Consider the following 21,658-nt stretch of genomic DNA (forward strand, 5'->3'; position numbering starts at 1 on the left):
CCCCAGGGGGCGGTACCGCCCACTTTGGGAACCACTGCTCTAGGTGCTTTGCTAGACCTCCTGGGTTGGGTTCAAGTTTTTTCGTCAGTTTTCGTCATAAAGAGTCTCAACATTGAACCTAAATTGTTTAATGAGCTTCCATATCAAGGAATATTTAGCAATACACAGCCAAAACAGGGTATGTTTGTGTGACTCCCTCACTGTAAACTCTTGTTAAAAATGTGCCTTCTATGTACTTTAAATACCAAGCTACTTTGATTCAACTATGCATGCATCAATCTCGACTCTGTTGTAGTAGTAGTTAGTTTATGTAGTAGTTAGTTTTTTCAACCAATATTCTTCACATAAAAATCATCGGAAATTGTCTCGTTGTCTCGGCTCAGTGAGAATTAAAAATTTAACAACATTCAACATTCAGAATATAAAATGAAAAACAGAAATTACAATTTACAATTATTACAGATTCGGACAGCACTTGGGTAAAAACTGTTTGTAAACCTTTTAGTACGCCTGAATGACTCCAAGCGTCTACCGCTCCGTAATAGATGAAAATGATCATTACCCGTATGACTCTCATCCTTAAGAATATTTGAGGTACGTTTCAAAACTCTATCATTATATATAGATTCCAGGGATGGAAAACCGGTGCCCACAATCTTTTCCGCTGTGATTACAGAATTGAACTTCGACAGATCTTTCTTTGTGATTCGACCAAACCAAACAATAATAGAATTTGCTAAAACACTTTCAATAATCGCACGATAAAAATTGACTAGGATTTCCTGATGAACATCGTAGGAGTTCAACTTCCTTAGGAAGAAAGTTCTTTGGCGTGCCTTCTTTAGAATTTTCTCCGAGTTCAGTGCCCAGCTTAGATCTTCTGAAATAAAAGTCCCGGGAAGTTTGAAATGTTCCACCTGCTTGGCTCTTTTATCATTGATAAGTAAAAATTCCTTCTGTTTTTTGTTTTTTGTCCGAAAGTCAACAATCATTTCTTTGGTTTTGTCCAAATTCAATATACAATCATTTCCATTGCACCATTCCCCAATGTTATCCAACTGCCTTCTGTATGCGCTCTCATCATTGTTCATAATGTAACCAGAAACAGTAGTGTCGTCATCAAATTTAACAACTAGATTGATTATCATCAATGGATTTGCAATCATACGTACATATGGAATAAAGACTAGGTGATAAAACACTTCCTTGTGGGGTACCGGTGTTTAGAACGAGATCATTCGAGGTATGATTACCAATTTTCACAACTTGATGACATTCGAGAAAAAAATCCAAAATCCAATTACAAATCGAAACGGGAAAACTGAGGTCATCACGTAATTTCACATATAATTTAGAAGGTATGATGGTATTAAACGCAGATGAGTAGTCTATAAATAAAATCCTGACATACGAGTTCTTTTTCTCCAAGTGTTCCAAAACCCTATGTCACAGTTTTCGTGGAAACACACGCGTCCTCACAGAACTTGATGTACTTAGTGACCGTGTCAGTGAATTCATCCAGACTACTCTGTTGATTGAAAACTGCCCAGTCAATGTCCTCAAAACAGTCCTGCAACTCGTCAATAGCGGATCTCGACCACACTTTCAAAGTCCTTTGCACCGGTTTTGACTTTTTGAGTTCTTGCTTGTAGGACAGTATCAAAAAAAACTGTTGAATGGTCCGAGTTTCCAAAGTTGGCTCTCGGGACCGATTTGTAGGCACTCTTGATTGAACAATAGCAGTGATCTAAGGTCTCCTGTCCTCTAGTAGGACATGTTACTTGTTGCCGAAAGTGAGGTAATACAGTTCTAAGGTTAGCCTGATTGAAGTCACCAAGAACAATCGACAGAGTATCAGGGTCAGAGTTCTCATACCTGGTTATTACATCATGAAGGTCGTTCATGGCGGAATCAACATTGGCCCTGGGATGGATGTATGCAGCGGTGAGGGTGACAGATGAAAATTCACGAGGCAGGTAGAAAGGCCTACACCTCAAGGTCAAATGTTCCAGATCAGGGGTACATCCTCTAGAAACAATCCTGACGCCCCCTCCTTGAGATTTTCCAGTAATGATATTATCCCTATCCTGTCTGAAGAATGTAAATCCTGGGGGCTGGTAGAGAGAATCAGGATGATGAGATTGCAACCACTTCTCCGTAAAACAAAGCGCGATACAATCACGGTAGTCGCGGAGGTTAGACAGACGATGAAACAACTCTTAGGTCTTATTATACAGGCGCTGAACGTTAGCCAACACGATGCTAGGAACAGGTGCATTATACTTCCGACGACAAGATCTCACTAAATGGCCACCTCTACTCCCACATTTCCACTTCTAGGCTTGGATTGATTTGATTTTGAATTCGAATTAATCCACTCAAGAATTCCACTGATTTCATCCGAGTTTGGTGGCAAATTTGACACACTGGCAGCAGGACGTAATACCAATAATCCTTCTCTTGAATATTGCACTAAAGTAGAAAACGTAAACGTAACGGTAAAAAGAAGTGATAAAATTAGAAAAAATTTCAGAGCTCGAGACAACACGTCGCCCTCGGTCGGCGCCATGTTGGATGACGTGGTGTTTATCAGAATTGGAACGCTGCAGGCTCAATATACACGGGTAGCAATTTATCTCCCAGGCATATGAAAAGAGCCATATCTGGCTCGCAAGCCATAGGTCCCCGACCCCTGCTTTGGAGCAACAGTGTACAGTATTAGCTCCTAGCAGACAGCGGAACACAGTAGTCCCTCTTCGACATCCAGTATCATGTGACTCTTCTTCTTGTTTGTGTGACATCTTTAGTCAGTTTTCAACACCAGAAGTACGACAGCAGAGCCATTTGTCTTTCAACAAAATAATGCCCAAAGGACGGCAAATTGCCTGGATACCATTGACCTGCAAATGAGGCAAACTCTGGGGTGAACAACACAACTCAGTAATGACCTTTCACATGATAATGTCAAGAAAAAGATGTTATTGGGGGCGAAACTAGCCCGCATTTTTGTAGTATTACTCTAGTTGTGTTTTTCTGGTATTTTTGTAGTCTGATTTTTTTAATTTTTCTGTTGTATGTTTACAGTATTACTGCACTTTTATTTTGTAGTATTTTGTAGTATTTCTACTGTATTTTTGTGGTATTTTCAAACAATATTTTTGTCGTATGTCTGTAGTTTTTTTGTTCTACTACTGTAGTTATACCTTTGTAGTATTTATATCAAAATATTTCTGTAGCAGTATTTTTGTTGGGTTTCTGTCGTAATATTTAAGAATTTTTTATTAAAGCATCACTGTAGTGGTACTTTTCTATCTTTACTGTACAAGTATTTTGAGGTATTTCCATACTATTATCTTTGTAGTATGTATTTAATATTTGATCTATTACTGTAGTTGATTTTTTTATTACTTCTGTCGTAATAATTCTGTAATATTATTTTTGTATCACAATATTACTGTAGTAGTATTTGTGAAGTATTTCTATTACATTTTTTTTATCAAAATGAAACTAAATTTTCTATTTAGTTTCAAGCAGCCAGTAGTTGTGCATCTATCAACACCACACCCACCACATTCCATTCAAACAACCCTGCCTTGCTGCATTTACAGAAAAATGGTACAAGATGGTCTTTTGAGTTTTTAGTTTTAAATAACACACCCTTGTGGCTGTCCACTGGTCATTGTGAAGGGTCAGAAAATTCCTGGGACTTTTAATGGAAAAGCAACCAGTAACTGAGGTACATTTCCTTAAAATAAATGTTTGTTCTATATGCACATAAATATACACATTGGAAAAACTAAGTTTTGACTTACACACACGAGTCATATTACATATCAACTCGATTGTTCTCTAGTAGAAGATGGACACAGAAAATGTTTTTTTCTCAAATTGGCATTAGGTGGGAAAGATTCTGGAAATGCTTAAGTTGCGGGGAGGTGGGGCATTGTAATGCCTGCTTAATTCTAAAACTTAACCTATTAGTTCGGAGCCACATGCTAGAAAAAAACACAAGGGGGTTGGGCCAGTAGATTAAGGGGAGAGAGAGAGAGAGAGAGAGAGAGAGAGAGATTGAGAGAGAGAGAGAGAGAGAGAGGGGTGAGAAAAGAGATACTGTGGCTTGCGAAACTATTTGGCCCCCTTGAACTTTGTGACCTTTTGCCACATTTCAGACTTCAAACATCAAGGTGTAAAACTGTAATTTCTTGTGAAGCATCGTCAATAAGTGCGAGATAATCATGAATGGAACACACTTTATTGGATATTTCAGTGCCGCGAATTCTGTCCAGAAGTTCACTGAGGATTTCTTAATGATTCATTGTTGATCTAAATGACTAACAATGATAAATATAATCCGCCTGTGTGTAATCAAGTCTCTGTATAAATGCACCTGCACTGTGATAGTCTCAGAGGTCTGTTTAAAGCGCAGAGAGCATCATGGAGAACGAGGAACACACCAGGCAGGTTCCGAGATACTGTTGTAGAGAAGTATACAGCCGGATTTGGACACAAAAAGATATCCCAAGCTTTAAACATCCCAAGGAGCACTTTGCAAGCAATAATATTGAAATGGAAGGAGTATCAGACCACTGCAAATCTACCAAGATCGGGCCGTCCCCCTAAACTTTCAGCTCATACAAGGAGAAAATTGATCAGAAATGCAACCAAGAGGCCCATGATCACTCTGGATGAACTGCAGAGGTCTACAGCTGAAGTGGGAGAATCTGTCCATAGGACAACAATCAGTCGTATAGGGCACAAATCTGGCCTTTATGGAAGAGTGGCAAGAAGGAAGCCATTTCTTAAAGATATCCATAAAAAATTGTTGTTTAAAGTTTCCACAAGCCACCTGGGAGACACAGCAAACATGTTGAAGAAGGTGCTCTGGTCAGATGAGACCAAAATCGAACTTTTTGGCAACAATACAAGACGTTGTTATGTGTTAAAGCAGCGCAGCTCATCACCCTCAACACACCATCCCCACAGTCAAACATGGTTTGGGCCTTCTTTTCTTCAGCAGTGACAGGGAAGATAGTTAAAAATGATGGGAAGGTGGATGGAGCCAAATACAGAACCATTCTGGAAGAAAACCTGATGGAGTCTGCATAAGACCTGAGACTGGGACGGAGATTTGTCTTCCAACAAGAAAATGATCCAAAACATAAAGCAAACGCTACAATGGAATGGTTCGCCAAAATACATATTTAGGTATTAGAATGGCCAAGTCAAAGTCCAGACCTCAATCCAATTGAGAATCTGTGGAAAGAACTGAAATCTGCTGTTCACAAACGCTTTCCATCCAACCTCACTGAGCTTGAGCTGTTTTGCTAGGAGGAATGGAGAAAAATATCAGTTTCTTGATGTGCAAAACTGATAGAAACATACCCCGAGCGACTTGCAGCTGTAATCGCAGCAAAAGGTGGCGCTACAAAGTATTAACTTAATGCGGCTGAATAATTTTGCACACCTACTTTTTCGTTTTTTTGTTCCTTAAAAAAGTTTAAAATATCCAATAAAGTGTGTTCCACTTCATGATAGTGTCCCACTTATTGTTGATTCTTCACAATAAATTACAGTTTTATATCTTAATTTTTGAAGTCTGAAATGTGGCAAAAGGTCAAAAAGTTCAAGGGGGCCAAATAGCTTTGTAAGCCACTGTAAAGTAAGATAGAGATTGACAGAGAGAGAGACATGAGAGAAAAAGAAGAAAGAAAAAGAAGGAAGTGATTGAGAGAGAGAGAGGACAGTGAGGAGAGGGGAAATGAAAGGGGTATGAGAGATTGAGAGAGCAAAAGGAAAGAGAGAAAACAAAGTGAGAGAGAATGAGAGAAAGAAGAGAAAGAAACAAAGGGTTAGAAAAAACAAATAGCAAGAAAAATGGTGAGAGATAAATCAAGAAGAGGGATAGAGGAAGAAGGGGAGGAGAAAAAGACAGGGAGAGAGAAAACAAAGGAAAAGAGGTAAAAACAGAAAAAAGATGGGAGAGAAAGAGGGGGAACAAAAAAGAGTGAGTGACAAAAAAGAAAAAGAAAGCGAAAGAAGCGAGTGACAAAAAATGGAGAGAGAGAGAGAGAGAGAAAGAGAGCGAGAGATAAAGAACAAAGAAGAGAGAGAGACAAAAAGAAGAGAGAGCGAGAGAAAGAGGGAGAGTAACCAAGAGAGAAAAAAAAGAGAGAAAGTGTTGTGTTCTCATCAACAAAATAGTCGAGAAAAACGGCGTGGAGTTTACGTGACTTTATTGGGTGCTTGAACAATTGTTAGCAGTTACAGCACCGGATGATCGACCCATACATTGTCAGGTCACAACTACAATGTTATTACACAGAAAGTAGTTCCTTTTTAAACATAACAACTCCACCAATCTAGCTTTTTAAGTACTTCAGAAGGACTTCACTATTCTTTTTCTGTGTAGAAACTGAGGTATTATTGACTGGAGCAGTCTCCAAATTCAGTTCATCTGGAGGTTCATCTTGTGCTTCATCTGGTGTGAACAATGCATAGTTCTCTGAACTGTTTGGGCCATCTGCATCAAAGCATTGGTCCTTTCTGGTGGACTGACGGGTTCTAACATCAAGTAACAGATCCACATGTCTGCGCCAGATCAGTCCTGGTGACACTCGGACTGTGTACGTAGTGGGCCAACTTTGGAAACGATCTTAGCAGTTTGCCACTTCTGATTTCCATGATGATAATGTCTGGTGAGCACAGATTGACCCACAATGAAGGTTCTCAGTGGCGATTGCTTTTTCAACTGGTTGTTTTGTTTCTTTGACAAAATACTTGTGCAAGTCTGGTCCCAGGAGGTCCAGACCCGATCTTGAGGATCTTCCCATGCTTAGCTGGAGTCTCACCTGTGGTGGAATGTTCGGTGTTGCGGTAGGACAATAGGAAGTTGGCCAGCTTCTCCGATAAGGATTTTGATGTTAGCCATGGCTTTCATGGATTGCTTAAAGGTTTGGTCGAATCACTCTGCAAGTCCATTTGTTGCCGGGTGAAATGGCACGGTGGTAATTTGCTTGATTCCATTTCCCTTCATAGACATCTGAAATTTTTGGGAGTAAACTGGCTACCTTTATCGCTTACTGGTTGCTGAGGGAATCCAGCACGAGCAAACAGCACACAAAGAGCTTCATTGGTTCCTGTAGATATTGCGCTCTTCATAGGGAACCCTTCAGGCAATTTAGAGTATGCATCGACGACTACCAGGAACCTTCTGTCCAGAGAGGGACCAGCGCAGTCCATGTGAACTCTCTGCCACAAGTTGAAGGCCACTCCCAGGTGTGTGGTGGAGTTGCTGTACCTTTGGTTGATGCCGAGTTTGCTGACATTCTGAGCATGTTTTTGTGAGGTCTTTGATTTCATTGTCACTACCAGGCCACCAGACATTGGTTCTGGCCAGGCTCTTCATTTGAACTATGCCTAGATGACCATCGTGAAAAGACTAAGAGTCTTTTCTGGTGTGATAACTCTCGTGCCCCACATTACACAACCTTTACATACGGACAACTGGTCTCGCCACGTTGGGTATTTTGGTAAGTCGGCATTGTCATGATGAGGCCATCCCTCCGGCGTCAAGTACTAGACTCTCACAATTCTAGGGTCCCGTCCCGTTTCCCTCTTCACCTCCAGACAGGTAGGCTCTCCGTCAGTGTAAAAGAGTTCAGCCAGATCTGAAAATGCATGCATTTCACCTGACTCATTGAGAAGGAGAGCAAGACCGTCTGCATTTCCGTGAAGCTTGGTGCCTTTGAACTCGATGGTGTAATCATGAGCTCCAAAAAACAATGACCATCTATGCAGATGTGCCGCCATCATGGTTGGGACTGACTTGCTGGGGTTAAAGATAGTCACTAGAAACTGATGGTGAGTAATCAGTGTGAAGTGTTTATCATAAAGGTGTTGATTAAACTTTTTGACCCCCCAGATTAAGCTCAAAAGCTCAGGGTCAATTTGGGCAGAATTTTACTTCGCTTTGTTCAAAGATCTGGAGGCATATGCAATAGCCTTTTCTCATTTTGTGATAAAGTATGGCACCGATTCTATATGGCGATGCATGCCAGGCTAGGCGCCATGGTAGATTGGGCTTGTAGTGCATCAGGATCTTTTCTAAAACTCATTTGTTTTGCTGCCACTAACGCTTGTTCACAGGACGTTATCCATCTCCATACTGTTTTCTCCTGCTAGAGACTGTTCAATGGATGCAAAACAGTTGCAAAGTTTGGTAATCCGTTTTTGACTCATCTTTCTTTTGATTTCTGTTATGGAATCTAAATCTTCATGCATTGACCTGGAGTTTGGGGTTCAAATGATCTTGCGTCACTTTTACAATTTCCTTTAAGGCTTACTTGCTGGTTTGTGTGGTGAAATCATATTACGAAGTCAATTTTAATTCTTTGCACCCATCACACAGAGTAGCACAGCCACTTTCCTATCGTTTTCAATTTTGTTAGCTGGTGTATATACTGTTTTACTCTTTCGATGTACGTAGCCCAATCTTCTACTGTACTGTCAAACGCTTCCATCTGTCGCACAAATTCAGCCATTTTTTAAAAATCCAACGCTTTCACTAGTTTCATTAGTCCACTTTCATCCCGTAATAAGCAACTGTTGATTTACTTTATAGCTACTCACGACCTTTTTTTTTCATCTGGCTAGGACCTTGACTCAGCCTCTTGGCTAAGAGCAAGTGTCTCGGCCCCTTGGCTTTGTAGCGTGTTACGATTTGACCTATAATGGATAATTGATAAAGAATATAGAACAATAAACCTTACAAAATCCCCCCCCCCCCCCCCTTCCTCCTCCCCTCCTTGCGATTTGAGCTGGGCGCTTTTATTTTTCCTTGTAGCTTGCGTCACTTCGGGGGTTGGGCAAAACTCCATGGAGAGTTGAAAGGAGACCATTTAGCCTGCGTTTGGTTCGAGAATAGTCCCCAATTGTTGTGTTCTCATCAACAAAATAGACGTGAAAATTGCCACGCAGTTTACGTGACTTTACTAGGCGCTCGAACATTTTTAACGCATACAGCACTTGATGATCGACCTATACATTATGTCACCACGCGCCGTGCATGGGTCACAACTACAATGTTATTACACAGAAAGTAGCTCCTTTTTGAATGTAGCAGAAAGAAAGAAAGAAAGAAAGAAAGAAAGAAAGAAAGAAAGACAGCAAAAGAGCTCCAGTTGCTTTGTCAGTGGTGTCTGGCTTTGGCAACATCAAGTTGACATATTTGGGGGTTTGGACTCTGTTCCACTCTCGAGTTTCCCTTGTGGGCATATTAGCTGCGCCACAGCTCAGCGCCTGTACGTTGGGGTTTACCCCGATAGACAAGGGGTAGCCTCCCTCCGCCTAAGGGTGTGGGGACAGGTCCTGACTGTTGTTTGTGCTTATGCACCAAATAGCAGTTCAGAGTACCCACCCTTCTTGGAGTCCTTAGAGGGTGTGCTTGAGTCTGAGGGGACTACCCTGTACAGCTGGGAGACTTCAACGCTCACATGGACAATGACAGTGAGACCTGGAGGGGCGTGATCCGGGAGAACGGCCCCCCTGACCTAAACCAGAGTGGTGTATCGTTATTGGACTTCTGTGCCCGTCATGGTTTGTCCATAACGAACATCACGTTCAGACATAAGGGTGTCCATATGTGCACTTGTCACCAGGACACCCTAGGCCGTAGTTGATTGAAGATGATTGACTTGGTAGTCGTCTCATCGGACGACTATATATATATATATATATATATATATATATATATATATATATATATATATATATAAAATCCGGACTATAAGCCGCTACATTTTCCCCAAACTTTCAACCCTGCGGCTTTTTCAGTGATGCGGCCAATTTATGTAATCTTTCTAACGGCCGCCAGCTGCGCTCCAGTACAAAAGGTATGATTTAGACCGGTGGAATATATGCGCCGAGGAAGACTGAAACTTCTTAGTTTGTGCACAAACTAAATTAGCGTAGACATATCCTCATCATGCAAATTGCAAAAAGAAAGGCACATGACGCAGCTTTCAAGCTAAATGCAATCGAGTAGTCCGATAAAGAAGGAAACAGAGCTGCAGCACGTAAACGTTACGTTGCGAGCGTGTTGCTAGCGTGTTTTTGATTAAGGGAGCGTGGGATGACTTCTACATGACATAGTCTCTTTCCCATACTGGAGTAGACGACTTCAATGACGTCAGTTACAAGGAGGAAGATGAGGACGGTTTACGGTGATTATTACAAGTACGGTATGTTTTTTTAACAGAGCCGTTTATTGTGCCGCTAGCGTGTTGCTAGTAGCGTTTTGCTACCCTTCACAGGCACGGTTTGGGATGAAAGTTATAACATTATTATCAAAGCTTTGAAAACTCTCTCGGTGTACCGTCTCTCTTTGTAAATACGTGTAACCATGTATAATATGTATTTGCTACTGTATATTTTTGTAGGGTATTTATTTTAGAAACTTATTCTGATATGTTTTGCACGAGCAAATGAAAAAGATGGGGCGGGGCAAACGCGGGCTGACGGGAAGTGGAGTTAAGGTGAGACGTGTTTGTGGACGCGGCCGACAATAGTGGATATATATTTTTCCCACCCTTACCTTTGGAAATATACACTTTTTTCCTTGGATTACTTTCAATGGGCACCCGGACTCTGCAGGTCTGCATCAAACGTTAACTACCGGTATCATTTTCCGTTCATTTTGCCGGCTGTGATTTTTGGACTGTGTCGGGTATGGGTTAATTTTGTGTTTGTGTTTGCATTTTTGCAATGTGGGCGCATGCGGCTAATATACAGGTGTGGCCTGTGTATGTACAAAATCGGTTTTCCTCACGAAATGTGGTGGGTGCGGCTTACAATCAGGTGCGCTCTATAGTTCGGAATTCACGGTATATGAATTTAAAACATACAGCAATATTATTCCAGAATAAACACACAAAAAGATTATATAATTTAAAAACGTTTGCTTTCCATAAACATATCCAAAATATGAATACACTTCCAAAATATGAAAACAAAAAGGGAAATATGAATAAAAATTCTGTTTTTCTCTTTGGGATTTTGCTTTGGTGAAAAACATATGCTGGATCCTCATATTCTTCTTTAACTCTTCAACTCTATATATCTTCTGCTCTGCATTCAGGTTTTTCTGCTTACTCTGATGTTTTTTCTTGTAGTGCCTTTTTACATTAAATTTCTTAATCACGGCCACATTAGCTTCGCAAAGAAGACATGGGTTTACCGGCAATGTCAGTTAACAGATATTCAGCCTCTCCTCTGTTTTGAGGCTTTTTTTCCCATTGTTTTTCCATTGAGAAGGGTTGGCATCCGTGTAATCCAGATTAATAGAAACGTCACCCTGCCTTTTTCCATTTAGCCTTCTGTTACATCGTGATAGATAGGATTTTGTTTCTCTTCCTGACACTAAAGACTCACTATGAATGCACTTGTCGGACTTGCTTTTCAACGGGCCGACGTGTTGTTTGTCAGTAGTGGCTGCGCTCGTCAGGCTACAGCTAACTTTATTAATGCAGGAACATTGTCGGAAAGTCTTGTGGCGGCACAGAAGCGTTACTTTGTGGGATCTGTAGTTTTAGAATGATCAGTGTTTCATAGAGCCAGGCTATTATAGTAGATGTATGTCAAACTATTTCACGGATTGAATACAATTGTATGCCAGGCGGGATGTGGCCCGCGGGCCGTGAGTTTGACTCCTATTTCTTAGACCATCACAGAGCAGATGCATTTAATGGGAGACTTAATGAACACAGGTGAATTCTGTCATTGTTTGTCATTTAGGTTGACATTGGATCATTCAGAGGTCCCCAGGGAACTTTTGTAGTCAGTTGGATGAGCTGCGTAAACAGGGGGCCATTATTATTGCAACACCAAAATTTCAGTTTTTTTGTCGTAATACAATATACAATTTTGAAATTAATGATTTGGTTCTATTCTTTGTTTTCTGAGCTTTAAGTTGGACACCTAGAAAGTGGCAACATGTCAAAAAGTTCCAGAGGGGCCAGTACTTTTGCTAGGCACTGTATGTTCAGAACTGTAGGAAATGAACATTTCAGATTTTTGGATGCCTGACTAATCTGGTGTGAAGAAAACTGAATTAATGTATCAAAATCCACATTTCGATCGATAAAACAGGTCAAATAACAGTAAGTAGGTAAGTAAGGCGGAATTTATAAGGGACATTTTGTCTCTACTCGGCGAGTTAACAGTAAAAGTCCCAGGATTTTTCTTGCCCCACCAGAATGACCAGCAAGCAGCCAAAAGGCTGCATTATTTAAGATGAACAATTTAAAGACCCATATTGTCACCGTTCTCTAAACCCGGTATCGGGGACTTTAATGGGTTGGGTGAGATGTTGATTGATGCATAGAGAACTTGTGCACAGGTGAAACTAATCCAGTCCGTTGGAAATAAAACTACAAAAATACTACATTCAGTAAAGTTACTACAAAACTAAATATCAAATTAAGTGCTTCAAAAAAGGGACCTAATATAGTTTTTGTCTTAATTCTGAAAGAAATGAATACTACAAAATACTAGTACAATAATACTCTGATACAAAAATACTATTCCTGAAATATTAGAACAGATTTACTACAACAATCCATTTACAGTAATAGTAAAAAATATAAGAAATACTGAAAAGATACAAATATAGAAATTCCTTCAAAATATTTCTACTGTAATACTAAAAAATACCGTAATACAATAATAGCAAAATACTGCTACATAAATACTATGACAGAAATCCGGCGGAAATACTGCTACAGAAATATGATGACAGAAACACTACAAAAGTACAGTTAAAGTAATGATACACTTCCCAAATGGCCAACTATTTACATGTGACAACTCAGCGGCCAGCCTTGTCCAAATTGATTTGTAAATGCGGCAAGGCATCTGTGTTTAAATGGATTGTGGTGGACACGTCGATGATAGGTGCATATAGAGTAATTTGGCAAAAATACTATACATTTACCACAACATTAGTACAAAACTGAATTTCAGATTTATTGTTTCAAAACCGGGACCTAATATATTATTTTTTCTCCATCCTGATAAGAAAAAAAAATACCATAAAAAATACTACAAATGAAATGATCTGAATGATCTGCATTTATATAGCGCTTTTCAAGTCAATGACTTCCCAAAGCGCTTTACATTGTGCTTCACATTTCCCAATAGCGGCCGTGATCTGTGCAGCCATGTAATGCGCTAACCTGCTTATTGGGGATAATTGGGGGTTCAATGTCTTACCCAAGGACACTTCGACATGTAACACGGACAAGCCGGGATTCGAACTGGGATCCCTTAATCCTAAAACGATGGCTCTACCTCCTGAGCTACTTTTTTAAAATCAATATTAAACATCAACATCATATATATATATATATATATATATATATATATATATATATATATATATATATATGTGTGTGTATGTATGCAGCTGGCTCAACATAACAATATATGTTCCATTATGTTTTTTTGCAGCTGGCTCGACATAACAAGGTGTTGCAGAACCTTCTAAAGCCTCTGAAGAGAAGTAAAGTAGAGGAGGAGGGCATCTCTTCCATGGTCAACTTAACTTATATTTAAATACTGTAAACATTTTTGGCCCTGTTAAATAACATTTATTTGTTTCTTTCTATGTTTTGACAGTTAAACTTGAACAATCGTCCATTGTCACAAATGTTAAAGTCTTCCATACCGGCAACTGTTGTGCAACAGGACCCGCTGGAGTACTACGACTTGCTCACTTCTCAGATAGAGGTAATAGAGTATTTTAATACTGACAACAATTTATATCCTTGTTCTATGCATTCTGCAGCCAAGATTTCCCACACGGTTGGTGTCAGCTTTGGCTTAAAATGTGATGGACATGATTCAGTTCATATGTATGGCTGGTAAAGCCTGCATCTCAAAATCCAGTGTGGCTTGCACAAAGACAAAATGTATTTTTTTTTCTTAAATTTGAGCACAGAGCCTTTAATCAGGTGTGCATAATTTACAGAACTTTATCTGCCAATATCTTCAAACAATAGTTTTGATCTTCTCTTGTAGATAGTACGTGAAGATCGCAGCATGGAGCAGATTGTGTTTCCTGTCCATCCTATATGTGAGTTCTTGACAGAAGAGTCTAAGGTGCGTGTGTTCAACACGACAGAGCAGGATGAGCAGGGCTCCAAGGTCACCCACTTCTTTGAGCAGACATCTTTCTTGCACGGAGAGATGGAGTGGCAAAAGAAACTGAGAAGTGAGTTAATGCAGCCGTCATTGACATATTTTGGGATTATCTCAAACAATGAAATGCAGGGTGGAATCAGAGATCTGGGTGCTATGGAATCCTGACAACAACACCAAATTTTGTGGAATAATTTATCCTAGAATGTTGGTAAAAAAGACACACGGACAACTGTGGTCTTTGATCATCTGGCCAGCATAAAAGCAATGTTGACTAAGAAAAGGTGTATGGACAAGAAGTGGTTACATAACAAGAGAACAACAGAAAATCCTGATCTCTGCGCTCCCCTTGTACTAGTAGCGTCATAACCCCCATAGTTACACAATCATTTTGTGACTGGTTACTGATCTTTTCCTCCTTCCTTATACCTACTGGATGTCTTCTTTGCACACAATATAAAACTTAATTGACAGGTATACATTTCTAAATGATAGGCAGTGTGGAAAAACATTACACGGCGCGGGCATTAGATTATCTTGAAAATATATAATGCATAAAATTGATAAAGGAGCCATCTTCGACTGCTATTTTCATAGATTTAAAGAAAGCTTTCAACTCAATATTCACAGTTTGCATATCCCTTAACCCCCATGGTCATCGGCAGAGGTGGGTAGTAACGGAGTTACATTTACCTGAGTAAGTTTTGGCACATTTTGCACTGCTAGGAGTATTTTCAAATCCAAATACATTTACTTTTAATGAGTAAATCTCTGAAGAAAAAAATGGTTCTTTTACATTAGGCAATATTGAAGTCGTTACTTAGTTAACTAAAAAAAAAACCTTCCAAGTACGAGTAAGTCTGTATATGCCAAGGCACATTTTTTTACGCAGAACTCTTCCAGGCGCTACCACGTTTAACAAATCAAACGTACCAGCCTCGTCACATGACCATATTTAACTTCAGCGGGGGGAAAATTGTTTACGAATGAAACAGATAGAAAATATCGCTTAGCAATACCGAACTATGAAAACACATAGGAGCAGGAGCAACCCTGGCCTCACATCAAAAGCACGTTTGTCGTAAAAATGGGTGCGGAACACCACTACAATATGCAATTTTTCCTTTGTTTGAGTTCATGAGCTATCTTGTTGTTCTACTTGCAGAGCCTGTTAAGATGAGTATTGGGGCTTTAAATGTGCTACTTGGTGCTTCATGTGCTTGATTTTTTTTTTATTAGAGGTCTAATATTTGTATTGTATTGTTTATTGAAACACTTGAATTTACGTTGATTATTTTAATCTAATTTTAAATTAAATTCATTTTTTGATTAAAACGACTTTGATTATTTGATGATCTGATTGGTTGTTTTAAAAAAAAAATCAATGAATACGATGTCGCGACAGTTTCTCGGTACTTGAGTAATTTTTTCACCAAGTACTTTTTTACTTTTACCCAAGTAAGTATTTGGATGACTACTTTTATTTCTACTTGAGTCATATTATTCTGAATTAACAGTACTTTTACTTGAGTAAAATTTTTGGCTACTCTAGCCACCTCTGGTCATTGGGGTACCATTTTCTCTGGAGTGTCTTGGGCAAGTACAACTTGGCGGCACCCACCCCTCTCCAGACCAAATGACAAGTCAAAGTCAAATTTATCCTTATTGTCAATTCTGCAGCATTAACAGATAAATGAAATCACGTTACTCTTAAACCAATGTGTCTAGAAGATAAAAAAAACAAAAAACACTTTGCTAAGACACACTACACGAAAACTAAAACTAGACAGTACGACACGTAAATAGACAGTGCGGACACATAAATCATAAAGTGCATATAGTACCTAAGTAAACAAAAACTTCCGAGTTTTGCAATTGTAAGTGGTTGTGCAATGAGCAAGTATTAGCTTATTTTGCTACTAAAGTGTTAAAGTGACGTACAGTAGTTTCCTGAAGGCAGTCGGTGTGTGTCCATCTGTTGTAAAAAAGGGAAAGTGTGAGGGAAAAACACTTTATTACAAATGTAGCGTTTACCAAACTGTTCGAATTAGTTATCTGACTCCATTAACCAAACACAAACTTTGTTTTCCTAACAATGCATGCTCGTTTCTTAATTAAGGGAAAATATTGACAAGAGACAGGCATTTACACACGGGGGCAGATTTATTTTCTTAAGGTATTTAACTAAGTGAATTCCATCGAATTTAGCCAAATTATTGTCGAGTTAGTCTAATTAGTCTTTGTTGTCTCCTCTCATTCTTCCATCTCTCCTTCCGTCTCTCTTCTTCCGTCTTCCGTCTTTTTCACACGCTGGGGCATTGGCTCCTACCCCATGGGCGGGCCAAGAACTCCCCACGTCGCCACCTCGTCTGACCAATGCGTCACGAAGGCTCCCCCCCATGGGGCGGGTCAGGTGCCAGCTTTACCACCTCCTCGCCGAAAGGCGGCGCCATGTCTCAAAGACTCACAACAAGAAAGCTTATCAGAACAATTCACCAAACAATGTCTCCTTTTCCCGCTTCACAGGCCCCTCTGGCGTCAGCCCTTGTCCCCGTTCTTGTTGTTTTTCTGTAAACATCATTCTTGTCTAGGCTACAATGACCTCGCCCCACAGCTCAGCCATTGAATGTCTTTTGTATTTAAATGTAATTTGTATCTGATTGTAAAAATGATGAGGGGGGTGAGGGTCAAACAGAGTTGCTGGATACAACCGGAATGTTTGATGTTTGATCTTACATTACACAAAGTCCAGTGTTTTTTCCGAATTGCTCAGTCCACAATTGAATGGATTTGGGAGTACAGTCCATAAACATGCCCGATTAAAGTCGCCGTCGACGATAAAGCTCCGTTGGGGTGTGCAAGCTGCTGTTTATGATAAAAGCGGGCAGGAGATTTAGCGCTATGCTAACGTTAGCAACCGGTGAAACGGTTAGCGGTGTAAAGTAAACAGCAAACACAAAGACGATACTGCTAGAAACTCCATATCGAGTGAGCAGTGTGTGTCAATGGTTCGGCTGCTATTGTAGCGCATAGTCTCCAACCCCTGTTTTTACCGGAGTCTTCGTCTCGTTCGAGCCGGTGATGTAATGCGGCGTCGGGAAAGCCAAGACTCCGTGATGACAAAAAATACTCCAATTCCGGACGTTGTTGGTGGCGATCCGCAGCTCAAATTCACTCATTGTGGACGATGGATCTGGCGTTGGTTGAACATGCAACCATGTCGGCAGGCAGGCAGTTCATCCAGGGAGATCCGGTGATCTCTGTGTATCCCTCGGGATGTAGTGGATATTATTGTATATGCGAAGGGAGTCGAAGGGAAAATATGAGGGATCAGGGGACACTGAAAAACAAAAGACGAACTGGACCCCGAGCCGCAGCGTTTGCACAACGCGCCGCCATCTTGACTATAATCTTGACTATAATCTTGACTATTTTAGTTTCTAAATCTCAAATTTGGCTGATTTGCACTGTTCCCATCACTGAATTGATCCACATTCTAAATAACTCCCTAGCCAAAAAAACCATATGATTCACTCTTTGTTTTTTTTTTATTTGTTTTTTTTTCAAATCATAACGATGCATTATCATTCTAAGCCAATCTTTAAGCATCACTTTTGTAAACATTTCTTCTTGCTCGCTTAATTTTTATTCCCTTTTAAATCCTAATATCATGTTCACTCTAAAGTGTTGTGTCTAATCTTGTTTCATGCAATGTTTTCATTAAACATTTCACTGTAGACGTTTTTTCACATCTCGGGATATCCTGTTTAGCGTATCAGTATTCTACATTTCTTGTTGCTAGGTTTTAATCGCACAATTTTACCAATGTAAATGCTTAGTGCTTTCGTCAACCTAAATAAAATCAAAGATATGTTACCTATTTTTCGTAAAAATCCCCCTGATGCTCCTGCATCTGGCAAGAAATGTCAGCGTTTCATGGAGATCGTAGTCAAAATGCAATTTCAGCAGTATCCCTGTGTTAAAAATATAATCATTTACAATTCAAATTTATCAATCTTCCTCAGATTTGTAAACACTTCATCAATTAAACAAGACCCTAATGTGACTTAAAGCAGACATGCCACCGGAGTCGCCACTGAATTGTTGTTTTTTTTATTTTCCCCGTCTGGCTGACGGCCTTGACTCAGTCCATGTGATGTTCACTCGTCATCCACTGCCTGAATGTTGGCCATAATATACAAAATATTTTCCAAAATGTGTCCGTATCAGTGCTTCATGACCTTGTTGTTGTTTTTTTCTTGCAACTGGCTGTAATCAGTTCAGAGTGCACCCTGCTCACTGTTCAAAGACAACCGTGTGCTCCAGCGTCCCCACGACCCTGCTGTTGACAAGCGGCACAGACACTGGATAAGTGAATGTCTTTGTTAGTTTTTTTAGTTTCTCAGCTGTGTCCCCCTCACAGCGACCAGTATATTGTTCATTTTCAGTTATTTTCAACAGAGTCCATTTGACTTTCAATGCATGTCTTTTCTTTTTAGTGGAAATTAGAATCCTGTTAAATCAATCATGTTTATAAATTGTGACGTTGCTCTAGGTTAAATTACCATGTAGACATTATCTTAGCAATTATATTCTTAAATTTTCCATGATCTTTTTCAAGATCGATTAATCTGCTATTCTTAAATTTTCCATGATCCCTCTCAGGATCAATTAATATGCTCCGCGTTGTCTTTTGAAAATGCTCTCTCCATAGACAAATTGTTTTCTTAATTTAACTAAATTATAAATCAACATTTAATACGCTCAAATTAGAATTTTAAACTATCACACCGCCTAAGCATCAAAAATCTAAAAAATAATGCCTAATTGAACTTAACGTGAAAAACCTTTTAATTTATTTCCCCTCACTCTAATCAACTATCTTTTCTCATGGATTCAATGAAAGATGACACCTACTTGTCACTAATAAATTGCCTCATTGACTTGAATTTCATTATCAATACTCTTGTGTGTTTTTTATCTTTTTTTTAACAAAGAAAGCACATCTCATTCAGTGATTGGAACAGAACAGCCATGTCATTAATAATTCTTAATCTCACTTGAAAGTTTTGGGTTATTTGAAGATATTCTGATGCGTGCAAATTATTTTCGTTTCCACATATTAACATTAACATTAACATTAACATTTTAATAACAATTTAATATAATTCCTCTTCTCCTTAATGTCACTTGCTAAATCCTGCTTTTTCACTTGCCGGTTCTTTCTGCTACCTCCATTATCTTTCTTAATTTTTTCGTTTTTTTTTCTTCCCTGTCTCTTACTTACTCTTATCTTTGTTTTTGTAACCTCCCTACTGCTCTGCCCAACAATCCGTTCTCAACATAACATTCCCTCCTCACGTGCTTTCTCACACTGGCTCTTTATTCTCCTCCTGTTAACCGCTAGCCTTCTGAGATTCTCATTTTATTCATCTAGATTTAACACAGTTCAATGTTGAAAAATGCAATTATTTATCCCAGTTGACGCTACTAAAGTTGAACTCACTTAATTTTATTTTTTCCTTCAAACCAATTAAATTTACTATTTTAGCTTCACTTATTTAATGTGAAAAAAATGTATCTTGATCTGCAACGAGTTATCTTACTAATTTGTATTCCAATCAATACATTTTTCCTCCATTGTCATTGAAAAGAAACCATTTGTTAACGATTTTTCAATATTTTGTATAAAAATGCCTTTATCACAAATTAATATATTCCAATTCACTCGATTAAATTTTTCCTACTCTTTTTAGTCCTTAATTTACCAATTCTGGAGTAAAAACAGGAATATTCGATCTTTTGTGGTATTAATCTGGCATTATCTTGAATTACGCATCCAAAATAACTCACTTATATTTTTCCTAAACTTCTCACTCCTTAATTTAACGATTTTCAACTTAAAAAACTAAAACGAAAATTCGGACCACAAAAAAATTATCTCCGGAACCATCTCCGGCCCGCGGTCCCCATGTTGAACACCCCTATGGTGAAAACCAACTTCTCAAAAAATCCACTTTTTTCCGACTCCTTTTCATCTGTTCTATCAATTATTTTTAAATATCAACTTTTAAACAATCTCAGCTCTTTTGAAAGCATTCTTTTTGGCGTTTAAAAACATAATTTTCTGAGCCGTTTCTTCTTTCCCTCTTCCCGACGATTAGGACACACACAAACACAAGCACATGAAAAAAAAAGCTGATAGGAAAGGTACACACACGATAGACATAACGAATAAGACATACACAGGGCCCAGACAAACAAACTTCTAATTAATTTCACATAATTTGGGGATTTAGGTTTCTTTTGAATTTTTAAATCTGTGTTTAAATTGAAACGTGTACACTGGCTCAACTTCTTCTCTGCTTAATCAACTGGGTTTATTTTGATCATTTTTTTCTTTTCCTTAATGCTTACTTCACTTTGGAACCCCGTTCCACTGCGGACTTTTTCACGAAGGCTTATCCTTTCGTGGGCCTTGAACCCTCTTACTCACTAGAATTTGGGGCTTGTTAACTCCCCGGGCCTCAAACCCAGCTTGTGTCCCAAACACTCTGATCCCTCGTCAGGTGACTAGTTGGTCCGCCACAACCTACGAGAGTCCGCTTTAATCTAAACTAATGCCTTTTTCTCTTCACAATTCCTGTTATCTTATTCTTTTTGTATAACTTCCCTCTTATTTTTATTTAAGGTTTTTTTCACTTTTTTTTTTATATATTTTATTTATTTATTTTTTTGTTTTCTTTTTCACTTAGTCTGAGACTCGATACGAGTCGAGGCTTTTTCTCCTAAACCATCGACCAATCTGACGATCTGCCCCCTAGTCCTGGCCAATAGCACCAAGCTATTCTCCAGCAGGAAGTTCATCAAATTTTAGCTTCCTACCAAAACACGCTTAGGTACCAAAATTGTCCCTAAATCCCGTGTGTCCCTGAATCAGTACAAAGACCTTCCTGATTCAGCAGCAAGTAAATACCAAACTTTAAACCTTACTGCCATCTACACATTCCTCACAATGTCCAAACAAATTACCGCCGTCTTCCTCCGTTCAATTTAGTAGTGTCCAATGTATGCTTTGAATAATAAATATTGTGCTTACCTTAAAGAAGAGTGTGGCCACCCCAGAGAAAAAACAGGCTGTAATTTGTGATGTTTTATTTTAACACGATGTGGTCTCTCGAAGTCTTTTCCCATTAAAGACACGTCGGTGTCGCCAAAAGTGTTCCCCATTTAAGTCACGTTGAGGTCACCAAAATTGTTAGGGAAAAACTTTATTACAAATGTAGCGGTTGCCAAATTGTTCGAATTAGTTATCTGACTCCATCAACCAAACACAAACTTCATTCTCCTAAAATGCATGCTCGTTTCTTAATTAAGGGAAAATGTTGACAAGAGACAGGCATTTCCACACGGGGGCAGATTTATTTAGGCACTGATGATCTTTTGTGCGGCTCTTACCGTGCGC

General features: G+C 39.2%; 1 protein-coding gene across 1 annotated transcript in view; it reads left to right on the plus strand.

Annotated features, from left to right (window-relative positions):
• The window catches only part of itpr3 (inositol 1,4,5-trisphosphate receptor, type 3), a 307,422-nt gene that overhangs the window by 213,645 nt on the left and 72,119 nt on the right, over positions 1-21,658 (plus strand). Inside the window, exons 47-49 of the mRNA XM_088320630.1 lie at positions 13,504-13,587; positions 13,672-13,782; positions 14,074-14,266. Of these exons, the coding sequence (XP_088176756.1) occupies positions 13,504-13,587; positions 13,672-13,782; positions 14,074-14,266 (388 nt within the window). The remainder of the gene's footprint in view (positions 1-13,503; positions 13,588-13,671; positions 13,783-14,073; positions 14,267-21,658) is intronic.

The sequence above is a fragment of the Urocampus carinirostris genome, chromosome 17, assembly GCF_059441175.1.
Source record: "Urocampus carinirostris isolate Australia breed hairy pipefish chromosome 17, RoL_Ucar_1.0, whole genome shotgun sequence".
Classification (NCBI taxonomy): Eukaryota; Metazoa; Chordata; class Actinopteri; order Syngnathiformes; family Syngnathidae; genus Urocampus; species Urocampus carinirostris.